Raw genomic sequence first — 17950 nt, 5'->3', positions numbered from 1 at the left:
AGTGATTGAACGGCATCAATTTATATATTTCTAAAATTGAAATCCGCAAGCAAAATAAATTTCTAAAACTTACCGGTAGGTCAGTTTTGACCTAAAGCTAACAACAAATTTAAAAGCGTACTTTATCCACAAGAACATACTAGAATCAAGAGTTATTTTGGTCAAGGTCCCGCTGAAGAGTTGATCGGTAATTCAAGACTTGCGTTTGACTTACAGTCTGCCTGTCACGCCACTTCCTTTTTGGGCATAAATTAATTTTAAAATGGACCATTATTTCTCGGAGTGGGGATGGGAATGGGGGTGCGAGGGGGGTGGGGTGCTCAGCAGATACCAAAATAAAAAATCCTGAGCAAGAATGAGTGATTTATGAAAAAAAATTAGCTGTCCTGGCATTCCCACTTTCAGCAGCGTTCACCTTTAAGATTCTGTGTAGACGACCGATTGCTCCTTTCTTTTTTCATTTATTGCTTAAATTTATTTATTCATTAATTTATTTCTTTTAACATTCATAAGCCATATTGGAATACCCATATCACTAGGGATTTAGGTATCCCATATATTTCATTCTTAGTTGACTTTATAAAGCCGATTTGTAAAGCTGATTTCTTTCCTTGAGTGAAAATGTGAACGTTTTCAGTCTATGCAGTCTATGTAACCCTGCAGACTTTTTTCCTGTCGGCCGATTCAACTCCGAAGCCATATTGGAAGGGGATACCCATATCACTAGGGATTTAGGTATCCCATATATTTCATTCCAAGTTGATTTTCTATAGCCGATTTATAAAGCTGATTTCTTTTCTTAAATACTCATTTGAACGTTTTCAGTCAATGTAACCCTGCAGCCTTCAGCGGCTAAGAGGACCAGGCGGCTATGGGGACAACTATGCAACCAATTTGAGCCCAAGGAGAGCACTTGCAGTAAATTTGGAGTAAATTCAAGTTTTATTGAAGGTTTTCTAGTCATCTAAGTATTCATGATCCCCGTGGGCCGAAGGTTATTCGAGGTTGGGCTTTTTGCTTACAATCAAAAAATTATCCGCAGACAACTGAATCTCCATGCTTTTTAAACCACCAGCATCGCGCAAAGATGATTATAATCGACGATTAACTTTGCGTCACAAAACTTGATAATTTTCACTTCGCGTGTGGCCAACCGTTTGTTACAGTTTCGAGCAATAAAAAGAGACATCTCGAAAATCTCCAATTTTGGAGGTTGAAATTACGTTACAAGAATTCTCCCTCTAAACTAATGCAAGCTACCCTTTCGACAAATGAACGCTCAAAAGACTTACGTGTGAGACAGTCAAGGAAAAAGGTGCTAGAAAAATTCAGTTGTGATGAAAAATCAAGCATTCGACAATCGAGGCGCGTTTGGGAAGAACTTAGTTTTACTGAAGGATCATAAACCAACTGGAAACAATCAATTAATTAAAGATAATTCCACGTCTTAGCCCTGGAAAACAAGTCAGCATGAGCGCGCGCAAAATTGTTCTAAAAATGACGTTTAGTCCCGTGTCATAATGGGAGACTGACAGAACGCAGTTGTCAGATTTGTCGGTGGCAGCGTACAAATACTGTGACAGTTTTTGCGACAAATAAGCGAGAGAAATTGACAATGGAGCGCGAAGATCACGATTCAGGTTAGTAAACGTATTTGCACTTCGAATCAGATGCACAAATCCGAAAATTTGACTTTTTGGAAGTTGAAAGCACAACGCAAGAATTTGCGAAAATGCAGCGGAAAAGTTTTTTTTTTATGAAACTTTGAACAACTAGAAAGATCTGGACAACAAAGTAGTAGGAAATGTAAAGCTGCTATGAAAATTCAAAAGATTGATATGTCGAGATAAATTGCAGTGTTGTATATGGTAGCGGATTTTTTTTTTAATGTTTTGATGCACAGAGTAATCATAGCCAAATGTTTGTTTATATTTTGACACGAGCGCGGAACCTTGGCAACGCAAGTTTGCACGCGTCATAGCAACCGTTTACGTCATCACGGGGAGATCGTACGCTGCAGCCTCGTTTCCAGGCCTCACTGCGTATATCAAGCGCGCCGAGCTTCATGTCGGAGGCTTGGGATCTAACTCGATATTGCGATGGTCCTGGGCGCGGTCGCGCAATTAAGTCTTTCCCAGTCTCTTCCAATTCAACTGGCGGATGACGTCTTAACTGACGTCACGTTCGACCAAGTGCCGCTGCTGACTTGGACCGAGGTTCCGTGAAATCGTTAATTCGTTTTCCCTCGCTCAGGAAACAAACATTCTTAGTTACGATCTTATTTTCTTAGAAGCTACAGCTTATTCCATCCGTAAATAATCCAGAAAGGAATCGCAAAGAATATAAATATTTAGCTGTTATCAGCCTTTGGTAGAAAGATAAAAAACAACTTCAGCGTAATTTGAAAAACCACCAACTCTTGTAGTGTTCAATACGTCCTGTTTACCCATCCTCGCCGTCTTTTTCTTTTTCAGAATCGTTTATTATTATTAGTTCTTTGTTTCGCTCATCTTTGGAGTTCAAAACAAAAGTAACGAAATGTTTCCCATGTATTTTATTTTATATACAAAATTCAAATTTTGTTCCATTTAGGTACAAACCGCGTATCCCGTAAAAGGTTACAAAGTAAAATAGCTAAAGCCAGGAAAGAGGAAAAGGTATGTTAATTATAAATAAATACACAACAAATAGTTATTGAGAAATTATAACAAAATTGTTTGCAGCGCTTTCAACAGCAGTAGCTTGCGCGTAACAAACTATTAAAAGTAACGTCCAAATAGTAGCGACTTATGGCATATTGAGGATGACAAAATTCTTAAAAGGCGCTTCATTATCTTATGCAAGCCAGCACGAATATTTGTTAAACCTACGTTTGGCCGTTGAAAGTTTCCCAGTTTCTTGGTCGGTCATTCCGCTCTGTGAGTCAGCCGTTTAATTTGCAGTGGTTCGTTAGTGACGACTGCTTGATTGCCTGCGCGCGCTTTGCTGTGAAAAAGAAAAAATGATAACGCCACCCTTTTATTTGATTTAAGACGAAATCAGTTACTCATTCTTTGCCGGGTAATTTAGAACCTCTTAAGTATTTTTTTCTTGAAAACAGATTTTCAACTGAAACCGTCTATAACAATTATGAATAAATTAACTGTTGTGCAATACTAAATGATTTCGATTTGCTGGTAATAATAAACAGTGGACTTGAGCGCTTTGGCGCTTGATTGAAAATTATCTTGCATTTCAAATAAGAGAATGTTCGTATCATGATCCCAAAAGTTCTACAGGAATTGAATGCGAATACCCATTTCGGTTTTATTCAGAGGCTCATAGAGAAGACTGAAGAAGTCAATCGGCAACTGGAGCTAATAAAGGAGTTCCAGATCGATCAGTAAGTACTATTAATAATGAAATACACTAACTTATGGTGACATATGCATTGTTTGTCAAGATGGCATCCTCTAAATTCGTTGGACCTGTATATCACTTAGCTCCATTCTTTCAGGGTTAGGGTGCATTGTCTCTATTATTGTTTTCAATACTGCGCTATTGTTAGTTTAGCCAATCCTGTTAGCCGCGTGAGAGCTACGTATCTGGTTAAGACACAACTAACTAATCTGATTGGCTATCAGCAGACATGATTTGAACATTGATAGTGACAGTTTGCGCGTCATAGCCTAGGACCTTGAAGGTTACCCAACAAGCAAATCTGATTATTTCAGAAACATTGTTTCCTAGTAACTGTCTCTCTTTTTGCGTACACAAAAACATTTGTTGTGGAATTATTTTTGCTTCCGAGAAATAAAAAAATGGATTTTCTTTTTTCAGAAATATTTGTTTCCGGAAGGAATGTTTACCCTTTTGCTCATCCCATCAGAGAAACCTTTTTGGGTTAGCAATCTTTCCTACTTTTATTTCGGCCTTACGGGAGTTTTACGACGCCGAAGACGTGACTTCGAAATAGAAATTCAGGTTACGTAAATTATTTTTCAATTATCTCACCTGGTTCAGCTTGAACAATGTATGTGGCACAAATATCCGCGGACTGAACTAGTAGGTCTTGATTCTCAGTAGCTTTTCTATACAGTCAAGCCTTCCTAAAGCCACATTCTTTAACTTAACGCTGGACCTTAGACCTGGCCGTTTTATTGGTTTCAACACGTTGTTTGGAGTTCTAATATTTTCTATATTAAGGCCGACAAGAGAAAAGCGTCAGCGTTCAGCTTATACTGGGAAGCACTTCACGTCTAAATTGAAAGCGCTAATTTTATTTAAAACTGATTTTATAATGATGTTGCCATAGGGAGATTGATGCTGAGATATTTCAAGAACCATCCAACACAGAGAGGGCGAAGATGGAGGTATGAACATCGTAAGACTTTTTTAACCTTAGATGTCGAGGTCTTTTCGAACAACCTGTGAGTCCCTTGAAACCGGCTGCCTGTGTCCAGAATTCTTGTTTTGTAAAAGTTTTTATATTAAAATACTTTTTTTATTCCGCTGTTTTCAGGCCGAGCTTCTCAAGTTCCATCACGAAAATGTATTTTATTTACGGTATGTACAAAGCTCAATGTTAATTGTGCAATTCCTGAAGTGAAATAAGCCTGGCTTGTATAAATGCCAGGCTATGTACTACATTTTGCAAAATTACAACCTAAAACTTGTTTTAATTCTGACTGGGTAAAGTTAATTTCGTGAAGATTGCATTCGATGGAAATTTTAAATGGTTACTATTTGAATGTACTTTAAAAATGCAACCTTATTTTCTTAGTTTACACGATTTCTACCCCACCCCCTCCAAATACCAAGGAAAGAACGTTTCTCGAGTCAGCTTTCAATTACTGACCAAATACAGCTCGCTCTTTCATTTTTGTGTGACAATGGTAGCATGCTATATTTTGTAACCTTACTGGATTGTTGACTGGAGTAACTGAAATTTAGAAGTATTTGAGTGTGACGCCAATGTATGCAAATTACCAAGTTACTGTATGCGTACCGAATTTTGAGATTTAGGATTAGAATCTGCCTTCACTTGAAGCTGCCTAATGGTTTACGTCCATTATGACTAGCTCAGTGTTTTTCAAATGAAACTGGGCTTGTAATATATAAGGGGTGTTTACAAGAGATAATGAATATATTCGGCGGTTCGATCGTCCATTACATCAGGACAAGCGCCTAGTACCAGTGCCAAGAATGATGTTGTAGAATATATTCTCAGATTAAACCCTTTGTTTTGTCTTTATAAGTTACGTTCTTCTATTAATGTAATGTCCTTCTTTTCCTTCGCACGTTTCCTTCAACGTTTTGCTTAAAGAGAGTTTTTTTTCTTGTTTAGAGCAATCAACGAGACATTCGTTGACGAAGTGAATGGAGGACAGGCTGCGGTGAGTGGGAAGCAAATTCGTAACAATGCCACCAGAGAAGCACATTTGCACTTTGTAATGGCTAGTACAATATCATTTCTGTTTCCCTGGAAAATTTTTAGTCTGTGAAACTCAAGTAAACCAGGAAAGGACTTACTAATACTCGACAAGATTTCAAGTTCTCACCCTCGTCATGTATGAAATAATGTATAACTGTTAAACTCTATTAAAGCGGTCGAACTCTCATTGAAGCTTGGCCCGTTTTGGTCTAAAAGTACTGAAGATTCTTTCTACAGAGCCGTAGTTTCTCTAAATGTATGTTAATATATATAAAATTCCTTTTATTCCTTCTAGCTTGAAGCTGTAGAAGAGTTCCTTATCAAGAGGTAATAAGCCCTTTTCTAATGAAATCTTGAAGCCTGGTTAGTCCTTTACAATATATAGTGACAGGCACGCTTGTCAGAGATTTTTAAAGGAGCCTCTTCACTCATAGGAACTAGAATCTTGTTTTGTGGGTGTGGATAAAATCAATTTCCAGCTCTCAGGGGAACTCATTCTGAACTGATTATTTCTCAAATCCCTCAAATGTGTCGGTGTATCGCTAAGGCTAACAATGATCCATTTGTTGAGATTTTAACACCCCAAACGACATTAAACTTGTACTATTACTCGAAATGAGTCACTAGCGTCCTGATTAAGTGGGATGCAGTTAGAATACGGGAAAGATAATATCCACAAGTGTAAGAATGTACAAAAGCCCAATTGAAAGGGAGTAATCAGTGTTTTAGTCAAAGGAGGAGATTTTATGATACGACAACAACAACAACAACAACAACAACGATAAGTTTATTTTTTTTCTCTTTTACATTGAAAGGGAATCAAAGACAGGAACTGGCAATGAAGACACCGTAAGTTCAATTTTCTTGTTTTATATTTCGGACATGAAGTCCCAACAGTATCGCCCTGGGCATCTAACTTTAATTAATCCAAACAGAGACCAAAACAACTTTATTTATCTGCAGCGAGCCGGTAAAAAGAAGAAAAATAGAAGAAACAAAAAGAAGAAGAAGAAGGCAAAAGTCGATAATGAGGAGGTTAGTTGAATGACTTTTAGTCAATGATGCTCCACACAGTTTACTGAGATTTTTTTTCAGCCTGCACCGACAGGCCTTTTAAAATGAAATGGGAAAAAGAGGCCTTATACTCCAGTCACGCTTCATTGCTTTTCCATACAAATCTTTGTGAATTTTACAAATTTTCTAACTGCCATAAAAATTCTGTCTGACATTTGCTCTTGTGGTTGATTTATTTTCTTACGTTCATCTGTTTTCTTACAATTAGATATAGCACCCGTGTCTTTGAAAGTGTTAATTATTGAAAATTTAATACAGCTACAAGTTCTACAATAAACGTAACGTGACAAATTGTTACTAACGGCCTGCAGAGATGAGCTCTTTGTAGTTTGAAATACTGGCCTAAATTTCAACTTTTTATGGTCACTTCAACGTGTTTATTGTTGTTGTTGTTGCTGATTTAATTTTCTTTCCTTTCTTCTCATTTGGATCTTTAGGTTGCTAAGCAACAAGACATCCAAATAGCAAAGTGAGTTTCTTAGCGATAGAATCGATATATTAGTGATAGAGTCGATAATCTAGCTATATCGAAATATCACCTATTCAATCGATATTCTAGCGACAGAATCGATAAACTAGTGAATAACGGGTTTCGGGAGCCTGTACAGGCCCCGTGTTCATGCTGCCTAGCCAGAGATGTTAACTCTCGGTTATTCAATTTATAAATTAAAACAGTAAAATAAATTGCAGGTCAAACTGTAATGGCCTTTTATTTCTCGGTAGAATCGCGGAGAATTTGGCGGAGAAGACCATTTCTGAAAGTTTGGAGGAGGTAAAAAAATTGTTTTAAATAAGCTTATAACTTAATTGGTTAATGTTCTTCATTAGATGTCTATCGTGTTGATTTGTTATCCAATTGATACAGATACAACAATTAGTACGAGAGGAAGAATCCTCGTGAGTTTTCTTTTTTCATCTGCTCGCAAAAGAAACGGAAAAATATTCACAAAAGAAATGTTGGCACCCACTAACCTTTTGCAACAGCTGATCACGTGACAAATATTATACGAAATCATAAATCTGAAGCATCTTATTTTAGGACTAATTTTATCAGAAACAGAACGAACGTGTAAAAATGAGGCAACTGGGTAGTTTTGAATAGTCAATAGTCAATAGTCAAAAGGTGAATTTCTACGGTCGTTGTGAATTTAGACTTGTAGCACCCGTGTCTTCGAAAGAATCAATTATAGATAATTCAATACAGCTACAAGTTTTACAATGGTCGGTCACGCGTCAAATTGTTACAAACGGCCTATGGAGATGGGTTCTTTGTAGTTTGAAATACTGGCCTAAATTTGAACTATCATGGTCACTTCAACGTGTTTGCTGTAGTTGTTGTTGTTGTTGTTGTTACTAATTTTACTTTACTTTCTTCTTCTTTGGATCTACAGGTCGCTAAGCAACAAGACATCCAAATAGCGAAGTGAGTTTTGTAGCGATAGAATCGATATTCTAACGATATAATCGAAATATTAGCCATAGCATCGATATTCATGTCGATGGAATCGATAAATTAGCGAATAAGGAGTTTGAGAGGCCCCACGTTTATGCTGCCTAGCCAGAGACGTTAACTCTCGGTTATTCAATTTATAAATAAAATTAGTTAAATAAACTGCAGTTCAAACTGTAATGGCCTTCTATTTCTCGGTAGAACCGCCGAAGATTTGGTGGAGAAGACCATTTCTGAAAGTTTGGAGGAGGTAAAAAAATTGTTTTAAATAAGCTTATAACTTAATTGGTTAATGTCGTTCATTAGATGTCTATCGTGTTGATTTTTTATCAAATTCATACAGATACAACTATTAGTACGAGAGGAAGAATCCTTGTGAGTTTCTTTTCGAATCCGCTTCCAATAGAAACGGATAAATATTCACAAACGAAATGTCGGCACCCACTAACCTTTTGTAACAGCTGGTCACGTGACAAATATTATACGAAATCATAAATCTGAAGCATCTTACTTTAGGAATAATTTTATCAGAAATAGAACGAACGTGTAAAAATGAGGCAGCTTGGTAGTTTTCAGGCCAATAGTCAAAAGGTGGATTTCTACGGTCGTTGTGAATTTTGACTTGTAGCACCCGTCTCTTTGAAAGAATCAATTATAGATAATTCAATACAGCTACAAGTTTTACAATGGTCGGTCACGTGTCAAGTTGTTACAAACGGCCTATGGAGATGGGTTCTTCAATTTGTAGTTTGAAATACTGGCCTAAATTTGAACTATCATGGTCACTTCAATATGTTTGCTGGAGTTTATTTAGTTGTTGTTGTTGTTGTTGTTGTTGTTGTTGTTACTAATTTTACTTTTCTTTCTGCTCCTTTGGATCCACAGGTCGCTAAGCAACAAGACATCCAAATAGCAAAGTGAGTTTTGTAGCGATAGAATCGATATTCTAACAATATAATCGAAATATTAGCCATAGCATCTCGATAGCATCGATATTCATGTCGATGGAATCGATAAATTAGCGAATAAGGAGTTTGAGAGGCCCCGCGTTTATGCTGCCTAGCCAGAGACGTTAACTCTCGGTTATTCAATTTATAAATAAAATTAGTTAAATAAACTGCAGTTCAAACTGTAATGGCCTTCTATTTCTCGGTAGAACCGCTGAAGATTTGGTGGAGAAGACCATTTCTGAAAGTTTGGAGGAGGTAAAAAGATTGTTTTACATTAGCTTATACTACTTAATTGGTTAGATAATTAGATGTCTGTCGTGTCGATGTGTTATCCAATTCATACTTTTTGCTTTCTTTAGCTTTAGAAACCTCAGTTTCTTTGGCCTCAGCAACAGTGTGTTGATTTGATACTCGTTGCTGTTTTTCAATTTACTTAACTCATTTTGATATTGTCATGAAAACGCTTGCACTCGGTACTACTGCCAATAATGTTGTTTTTGGTTTTGCTTTTCAGTAATCACAATTACAAATGGTTCAAAACAATTATTCTTTATCTATATATTTTCGGAAAAATTTGTAAGAAAAACTTGTAAGATATAACTGGTCGAAAGTTTGAGGTGACTGATCCTCAATGTGTGACACATACTGATGCTTAGCTTTGTTTGTGTGTTTTACGATCTGTTGTGTTTCGTATTATGCGGGCAATGTGTTCTGTTTTCCGTTTTTTCATAAAATGTATCTTGATCCAGTGCCCAGCGATCAGGAGGGGAATATGAATACAAAAAAAAAAAAAAAGAATGGCGTTTGCGGATAAAGGACAGAAGCACGATGAATTCTAATACAAGTTATTGTCTTTTCATGTTCATATAGCTGGAGTCTGAGGAACTCGCTAAGATCCTAACTAGCTCTCCTGAGAATCATCAATTGCTTAGCCTCCAGGAAGCAGTAGGGAACAAGGAAGAAACAGAGCCAGATTTGGAGCAAAAGATGGCAGAACAAGATTGTGAGCAAAGAGATACCCCACAGGACACCCAACATCAGACAGTGGAATTGATCGAACAGATAAAGATGCTGCAGGAACAGTTGCAGGAGGTTAGCATCTCTGAACTATCGCAGCTTTTCCTTTATGCTACACAACCAGTTTAATAGGAAAATATCAGGATTAAAATTTTGTCCGCACACGCAAATTCATAACCACCTGCTTCAGCACAATATAAACAGTATCGTAGGAAAGTACCCGGCACTCAGGACCGTTACCAAAAAAAACAACACTGTAGGAAATCACCGAAAGACTGGAAAGTTAGAACCTCATTTTACAAAATAAGAAACCCACCACAGGAAACTACTACAAGTAGCCTCATTTGAATGGCCACACCTTAGGATTTCATCCACAGACTTAAAGGCTAACGCGACATTGCGATGAATATTACGTCAGAAAAATACTGCTTCATAGCTCGCATTTAGTGATCAAGGAGTGAAAGTGAGAACTGTATTTTAGCAAAACTTGAGATTGTCTTCTCCGTGAAAATTTTGTTTGTAATTTTGCTTTTGCTTAAGATGTTGTTGAGATTGTCTCTTGGGGTAAAAATCAATAACAATGCTTTTCTGTTTAATTTTTAGAGAGATGCTACTATGAAAACACAGCAGAATGAACTGGACAAGGCATCTAAAGCCGTCTCAGACGCCGACTTACTCATACGCGATCTTGAGAACCGAGTATCGGAGAAAGACAAAACCATCATTGAACTGTACAGTCTGAGGGAGAAGGACCAGGAAAATAACAAAAACAGGGTGGATGAATTAAACCAGGCGTTGAATGAGAATGATCAAGAGCTACAGAAGAGAGATGGAAAGCTAGACCACATGACTGAAGAACTTGAGAGTCTGAAAGCTGAGCTGGAAAAATACAAGCTAAGTACAGAAGAGATGGAGAAATATCTCGAACAGGTTCAGAGGATGAACGCCAAGAAAGTTGAAAGAATTCATAAAGAACATCAGAAAGAGTTGCAAGCCGTGAATGCAAAACATGTTGCCGAATTGGAAGATCTTAAATTGTTGACTAAAAGACAACTGGATGAATCAGGTCAGGAGATGGAAGAGCGGAGGCAAGCGTACGACAGTGAGGTGCATGATTTGAAAGAGTCGCTTGGTGAACAGACCACAGCCAATAAGGATTTAAAGCAACAGATAGCTTCACTGCAAGAACATTATGATAACGCTGTGGCTCGTTTGAGAGAGACAGATGAAACCGTAGATAGGGTCCAGTTTGGGTTGAAAGAACAGGAGGCTTCACACGTGAACGAAATCAGTCTGCTTGAAAACGACTTGAAGAAAAAGTCTGCAGAAATTGCCGAGTTACAGGACAAGATGGCACGTGAAGAAGGAAAGGGCCTGAACATAAGAAACAAGCTTATTCGTTTAGGTGAAGAGTTGGAACATAAGAATTTGCAACTAGAAGGAAAATGTCAGGAGCTGGAAGAGCTGAAGCAAATTTACAGCAGTGAGGTGCACGAGTTGAAAGAGTCGCTTGGCGAACAGACCACAGTTAACAAGAATCTAAAGCAACAGTTGGCCACATTAAAAGAACAATATGATAATGCTGCGGCTTGTTTGAGAGAGACAGATGCAGCCTTAGAGAGGGTCCAGTTTGGGTTGAAAGAGCAGGAGGCTTCACACGTGAACGAAATCAGTTTGTTAAGAAGCGAGTTGAAGAGTAAGGATGAGCAAATTGCCGATTTAGAGGACAAGATAGCGAGTGAAGAAGAACAGAACTTGAAGATAACCAACAAACTTACAGAAGAGAGAAAGAAACTCGTTAATGAGCATGAATCACTGATAGGCGCCCACAAGGTGTTGGAACAAAGGATTGACAGTTTATATGAAAACCTTTCAGATGTAACCGATGAAAGAGACTCTCTTTTTAATAAAGTTGAGTTGCTGAGAAACACTCACAAAGTGATAGAGTACAGCATGGATCTCTTGGAAAAAACGATTTGTCCTGTTTCCAATAAATTTAACGGAGAGTCCTCCCTTGTGGAAGTTTCTATGGAGAGGCTTGAAGTTCGGCAAAGTGCTGGCTTTACTGAAGGTACAGTATTATGGGTTAAAGGTAGAGTACATCTTCAGCTCTCCTCTTGCTCGAACGAATATTCTTAAAACGTTAGCCTGTAAGAAGACGAAAAGCAAATTGCGAACGGCTTCTACGTCCAGTTAAGTCCCCCAAAGCGCTGAACTTACTGTTTCGTGATCGTCTTTTTAATTTAGTGTACGCACGTAATAAGCGACCATACCTCCAAACGCCAATAGACTAAGTTACGCGGCAGTGATGCAAGTGCTTCATACTTAGGACAAATACTCTGGACACCCTTCTTTTCCTAGTAGTAGTATTTTATTTAGTCACATTACACAGAATTACCAGTCGGAGCTTGTTTAAAGGGGCACTTGTAAATTACTTGTATACTAAGAATACTAAACAATGTGGAGAATTCAAGTTAATATAGTGAATGATTACCCACGTAATGATTTTGGATATGTTCGCAAACACTGATCAAAGCCGGGTTGTTCAAGACCTCTTAACAGAAATGGTGGTGGCGACTTACAGTAAACTATTTGACAGAACAAAATACGTCAAAACACCTTCAATTTTATTTTTTTGCCAAATCTCTTTCCTTCTTAACGGTAGTGGCAAATCATTTCTCAATCATTTATATAAACGGCACCAGGTTTGACCTATAAACGTGGAGGTTGTACATGGAACTCATCGGCCACGATGACAGGACCAGCTCAAGGGGTTATTTCGCGATAGAAATGTATGAAATGTCACAAATTTAAGGAAAACTAATGAAAGAATATCACAGCTTTCAGTTTAAGGTGGGGTGTCTCATCGCCCTCTGCATTAAAGTCGTATTTTAGGTGTAAAATTGGCAAAACTAACTTCTTCCAACGAGAACCATACAAAATGTATGCAAAATAATAATCAGAATTTTCGATTTTGACGTGGATCTTGAAATTAAAATGTTTTTATTTTATTTGTTTTTGTTGAAGGTGCTCCAGACCAGGCCAATTTTATAACGAAGCTTAACCAGATACATGAACTACTGCAACACAAAAACAAGTTTAACGTTAAGCTGAGACAAGAACTTCAGGAGACTAAAGACGAGCTTGAGAAGGAAAAAGAAAAATTTAGAAAAGAATTGAACGAGCGACAAACGAGAGAGCGTTCTTTAAAGGATTGCAAAGAAAAACTTGAGACATACCTGACAGAAATGGAGAAAGAATCCTATGATTTACTTCAGGAGCTGTCCCTGTTACAGGTTTGTATCCTCTTGTACAAGCGTTTGTGTATTTTAAAACTGCGTACTTCTTAACCAGGACCACAATCTACGATTCTCTAATACACGCTTAAGAATAAACAAAAAGTATAGCAAGACCGCAAATAACGAAAAATAGCCGAAAATTACGAAATAAGAGAATGAAAAATAAGATAATACGAAACTTACAACAAGATCTGTATGGCAACTCCGGAGACAAAAAACTGATTTACATTACGTTAAAGTAAAATTTTTATATCGAAATAAAAGGCAATGTATGATGACTTTTTCGGATTGCATAACACGAATTTCTTAATTACTTATGTCCTTTTAAGAAACGAGATAGAAATCGATTGGCTGTAGTAAAAAGTTGCACACGGCTGATTTTGTGAAGAAACTAAACTTACAAAACCTGCACTTTCTTGTGAACACATGAGTTTAACGGCGCGAGAGAACTACTTTAAAATGTTCACAATTTTGCCAAATTAACTAAATTCATGATTAACTGTGCACTTTCCTCAAGAAAACAAACGAAGCCGCATATGTATGCCCTAAGTACCCATTTTTCAATTTGTCACTGGTTTTGAATTAAATTTTTGGAAAAGAGTAATAAGCCTAAAGTTATGCAAGTGACAAAATTGTCACTTATTGGTTAGCAGTTTTTAAACAACTTGACTGTTTTTAACTGCTTCGAATTATAATATTGTGATTTTTGTCCTTTTTTCAGCGGAAGAAGAAGATGAACGTATTTAGACGCTGTTTCAGGTGTCTTCGGCCAAAGGAATTTAATTAAAAGCTTACTTTTACTTCTTTATTTTAAACTTTAATTATTGTGCGTTTTTTTAGTTTTGTTTACTGTTGTTGTAATTTTGATTTCCGTGTATAGTGCTTTGTTGTTTTTATTTTACGTCAAAAAAAAAAAAGAAAAGAAAAACATAAAAAACAAAAAGGTAAAAAAGCAAAAAAACAAAAAAAAAAAAACAACAACAAACAAACAAAAAACAAACAAAACCAAAAAACTAAAAAACTAAAAAAAAAAAAACAAAAAAAAAAAATCACGTACTGAAAAACTAACTAGGTAATGACGGCAATCTTCTTTTTGTTGAATATGAAAAATATGGGATGTTTCTTTTTTCTTTTCGTAGACGAATTTTACCCATTCTGGTATTTCACCAGATGGACCTTAAATCAGTGGCATTTTTCGTCGTTTCACTTTTCCCTTTGTTAAATAAAAATTGTGGTCAATTTGACTGTAATTTCAATTTCCACTTTGGCGCAGGTGGTTCGAAAACAGAAAATACGAAATAGGAAATAGAAAATTGAAAGCAGATATATCGTTAATTATTTTTCTCTTCTTACATTTTCCGTATTTCATTTTATCATTTTACCTTTCGTTTTCCCATTTCTTGCTGTAGCATGCGCACTACTTGTTTCAAATATTCTTTGGTACAAAAAAGGAAAAAAAAACAACAACAACAGTTGATGGCTTTCCACGCACGTCCTCTGCAAAACACAGAGACACAGTTTCTCTGTGCTTCTCTGTTTGAAAACACAACACGATTTGCTTTCACAAATGCATAAGCTAAAACAATTTTGTAAGTGGCGCACAAAAAAAAAGCTGGAAACGGACACAAACAAAAACTGCCAAAAAAAGACAAAAAAGAAAAAATTCATAAAATAACAAAAAAAACCCACACAAAATAATGATAATAATAAAAAAACAAATAAACAAAACAACCAAAGAAAGAAAAAAAATCTAAGGAAGAAAAAATGATACTTTCTACCTTCTATTTCATTTCTATTTTCGAACAGCGTTTACCGGCCAAAGAGGAAAAATTGAAATTTCATTTAAATTTTTGATAAGTTTAACAAAGGGGAAAATGCATAATGACTAAGGAGTAGCACTGACGCGAAAGGATAAAACAACAAGATCGGGCCCGTTTACATGAAAGTTTTTTATTACAGGATAAAACGGGAGGAAAGATCGCATATGAACAGCTTTCACTCTTGATGTAAACATTATTTTGGTTCTCAGCTAGATTGATCACATGCAGCACTTAAAAGCCTAGGCAAAGGAACCGCTAAACACTATTGACGCTGTTCAATTTGTTTTGTCAAATCTATCGCGGTTCAGTATTTGCTACTGATGAATTCGTCTCTAGGGTTGTGGCCTCGTCCCGGCATCTCGGGATGAAAGAACTGTGCACGTGAAAAGATATATATTGAATCCCGTGACGATACTCATTCCTGGTCATCTCTGCTTTCATGTAAACGAGCCCTTATGTAATATATAACAATGATATTTATGATCAGACGTATAGTTGAATTTAATTAACATCAGAAATGTTCCTTATTGCTTAGTACTAGTTGTGAAGGTTTGGATTTAAAGTTCCAACTCAGTGATTTAGTTTGAAATATAAAAGAGACACTGAAGATCGATGTTATAAACTATTGTAATTTTTTCTCTGTCATTCATATTAATCAGCTTTCAAACATCCACGATTGTTATAATTTCATTTCGTTTATTATTAAATAAAATAATATTTTAAAACATTGAATTGTAGATTCTCGTCTTTTATAACGAGTTTTGCTTACCATGGTATTATACAAAAACAAGATATCCACTCTTGCACTAGAAGACAGTGTGGGACGAGAACAATGTTAAGTCGACTTGGTCATGAATTTTACATCTTAGCGTACAAATACAGATCTGAAGTATTTTTGCGCAATTTATAACTATGCGGGAAAAGCAGATCTTAGCAAGGGTTATTGGAATCCAAAAAGAAACTTGGTGGCAACCACGCATCTTTTAGAAATAATTAAGCAACAATAATTCTAAAAAGCGCCAACACAAAACAATGTGTGATATTTTCCCCCAATTTGAAGCTTTTAATTATCTCTGAAAAATGCGTGGTTACCCCTAATTTTCTTTTGAGGATTCCAAAAACCCTTGCCAAGCCCCGCTTTTCCCTCGTAGTTATTAACCGCGCAAAAATATCTCAGACCATCCCGACATGCGCAGAACCTGTGTGCAGTAGCAAAAGTAGGCGCCGTCCTTAACGCTCAAAACACTCAAAACATCAGCACTCATAGAGCCGCTCTGCTCGGCTTTTCACGACAAAGTTTCATAACCAGTCCCTCAATTAACTATGGTTCGACGTGTTTTCTGTGAAAGCCGCCAGAGGATTGGGGCGGTGCACAAAAATCGCAGGTTATTTCGACGCCACAGTATAAGAAGTCTACGTGCAACAAGTCTACAAAGTAGGAGGAAGGGGGGGGGGGGGTGGGGTGGGATGGGTCCCAGAGGGTTCTTTTCTTATTTTATTTTTAAACTCGTTGAGGTTCCCAGGGTTTTTCCCATGTAAATTAGGATGGCGCTCTGATTCCACCCTACCCTGATCATGCCACCCGCAGTTTCTTACCACTCCCCTGTGGTACAACGTAACAAAGCTTAACAAAATCGAATAATCCCTAAAATCTGACCCTTTCAGCCAGTCAATGTTTCTCAGCCAACTTGATTTATTACAGAACTATTCATTATGTTTTGTTACTGAAAAGCCCGCAGTGGGTATTAACAATCCCAGGCGTAATCATTCGATTAATCTTCGTGTTTTATCTCCTTACAGCATAACCACTAAGTCTTGATCATACATACAGGACACGAGAATAAAACATGTCCTGATGTTTAAACAAAATTGTCCGACTAATATATTTAACAAAAACCTGGAATTCGTTTCTGGTGGTCATTTCAACCTTTTACAGCTTTACATCGGTCATCCACGGAGGCCCTGGTGCAGATTGTTTGGTTGGGGCGAAGGTTTCACGGGCGAAATAGCCTGCAAAATGTTCGCCTCATCCCTGCAATCTCCCCCTAGGTGTCCGACGATGTACATTGATAGATCATTCAAGGTTAAGCTGAAAAGGGCCAACTTCAAGAATAAATGTTCTTTGCTTAACAAATAGATACTGAGAACGGCGAGTAGATTATCCACGCTTAAAGAAGTTTGGCTGTGGCACTTTACGTCTCTAGTTGTTTAGTCTTCTTCTTTTTTTAAGATCTAAGTGTTAAGGTGACGGATGATGGTCACCTTTCACTAAACAGTCGAGGGACTGTTCTGGGACAGAAGCTACGCCGGCTTCTGTGCTTATCAGTATCGGCGACGGAGATTATCAGCTTATATGCCATCACGTTGAAGGCAATGTTTGATATAATGGCATTACTCGATGGAGTTGGCGTTGTTCAAGCCTTCTTTGTCAAGGAACCGCCTGAAATAAAACCAGCACAAGCTATTACTGGATGGATTTTAAACACGAGAACAATTTGATCTGATTACAAACCAGCAAGCAATGTAAAGCTGTTTTAAAGTGCTCTTGATTCTGCAGTGTTCAGCCTCTCTTTTTCTTATTTTTCCTGAGGTTTGATCCCACAGGTAAATGAGAACTGCAGAGTCATGAATCAAAGCATTCAAACCTCTTAGACTCACACAAGAAATATTACTCTTCAGATAAACAAAACTTTAATTTTTTTCCACGAGCTTGTCCATCACTAGAACGTTTGAAACTGTTCATAAATAACTGCTATTTATTAAATACTTCTACGGGACAGTCCGGCATTATTAAAAGGGAAGGGATTTCACACTGAAGTTGACAGCAACTCGGAAATGCTTTTTGAATTTCATCAAACCAAGTGAAAAAACCATAATCCTTATCTCTGAGAAATTTGACTTGAGTCAAATGAACCATTCTTTGTCCC

At 37.1% G+C, this 17950-nt stretch overlaps 2 protein-coding genes across 7 annotated transcripts in view; one reads left to right on the top strand and one right to left on the bottom strand.

Annotated features, from left to right (window-relative positions):
• The first annotated feature begins 1449 nt into the window (after window positions 1–1449).
• Window positions 1450–17139, top strand: LOC146489794 (uncharacterized). 6 transcript variants are annotated; one of them, XM_085099077.1, is made up of 20 exons: window positions 1452–1640; window positions 2593–2657; window positions 3315–3382; window positions 4295–4352; window positions 4502–4545; window positions 5327–5375; window positions 5709–5740; window positions 6229–6262; window positions 6377–6448; window positions 6925–6956; window positions 7211–7259; window positions 7879–7910; window positions 8139–8187; window positions 8823–8854; window positions 9094–9142; window positions 9758–9979; window positions 10508–11011; window positions 11393–11996; window positions 12941–13200; window positions 13925–17139. In XM_085099077.1, exons 1-20 carry the CDS (start codon window positions 1616–1618, stop codon window positions 13988–13990), a joined length of 2346 nt encoding a protein of 781 aa, XP_084955203.1. In that variant the 5' UTR covers window positions 1452–1615; the 3' UTR covers window positions 13991–17139. The 6 variants fall into 6 exon arrangements, with proteins under 6 accessions (XP_084954856.1, XP_084954915.1, XP_084955055.1 ...); XM_085098730.1 differs by having other exon boundaries at window positions 1450–1640; window positions 10508–11996; XM_085098789.1 differs by having other exon boundaries at window positions 1451–1640; window positions 10508–11975; window positions 12932–13200.
• LOC146489791 (E3 ubiquitin-protein ligase AMFR-like) overlaps window positions 16695–17950 on the bottom strand; it is a 28765-nt gene continuing 27509 nt past the window's right edge. Inside the window, exon 14 of the mRNA XM_085099707.1 lies at window positions 16695–17463. Within this exon, the coding sequence (XP_084955833.1) occupies window positions 17415–17463 (49 nt within the window). The 3' untranslated portion in view covers window positions 16695–17414. The remainder of the gene's footprint in view (window positions 17464–17950) is intronic.

Source organism: Pavona decussata, unplaced genomic scaffold (assembly GCF_977016875.1).
Source record: "Pavona decussata unplaced genomic scaffold, jaPavDecu1.1 SCAFFOLD_3, whole genome shotgun sequence".
Lineage (NCBI taxonomy): Eukaryota > Metazoa > Cnidaria > Anthozoa > Scleractinia > Agariciidae > Pavona > Pavona decussata.
The sequence above is the reverse complement of the archived record's forward strand: the minus strand, read 5'-3'. Positions and strand labels throughout refer to the sequence as shown.

Excerpts from the sequence above, each read along its gene's own strand:
- LOC146489794 (XM_085098730.1), top strand. The coding sequence starts at position 1,616 with ATGGAGCGCGAAGATCACGATTCAG. Across the intron at positions 5,741-6,228 it reads GAAGAGTTCCTTATCAAGAG|GGAATCAAAGACAGGAACTG; the intron begins GTAATAAGCCCT and ends TTACATTGAAAG. Across the intron at positions 7,911-8,138 it reads CAAGACATCCAAATAGCGAA|AACCGCCGAAGATTTGGTGG; the intron begins GTGAGTTTTGTA and ends ATTTCTCGGTAG.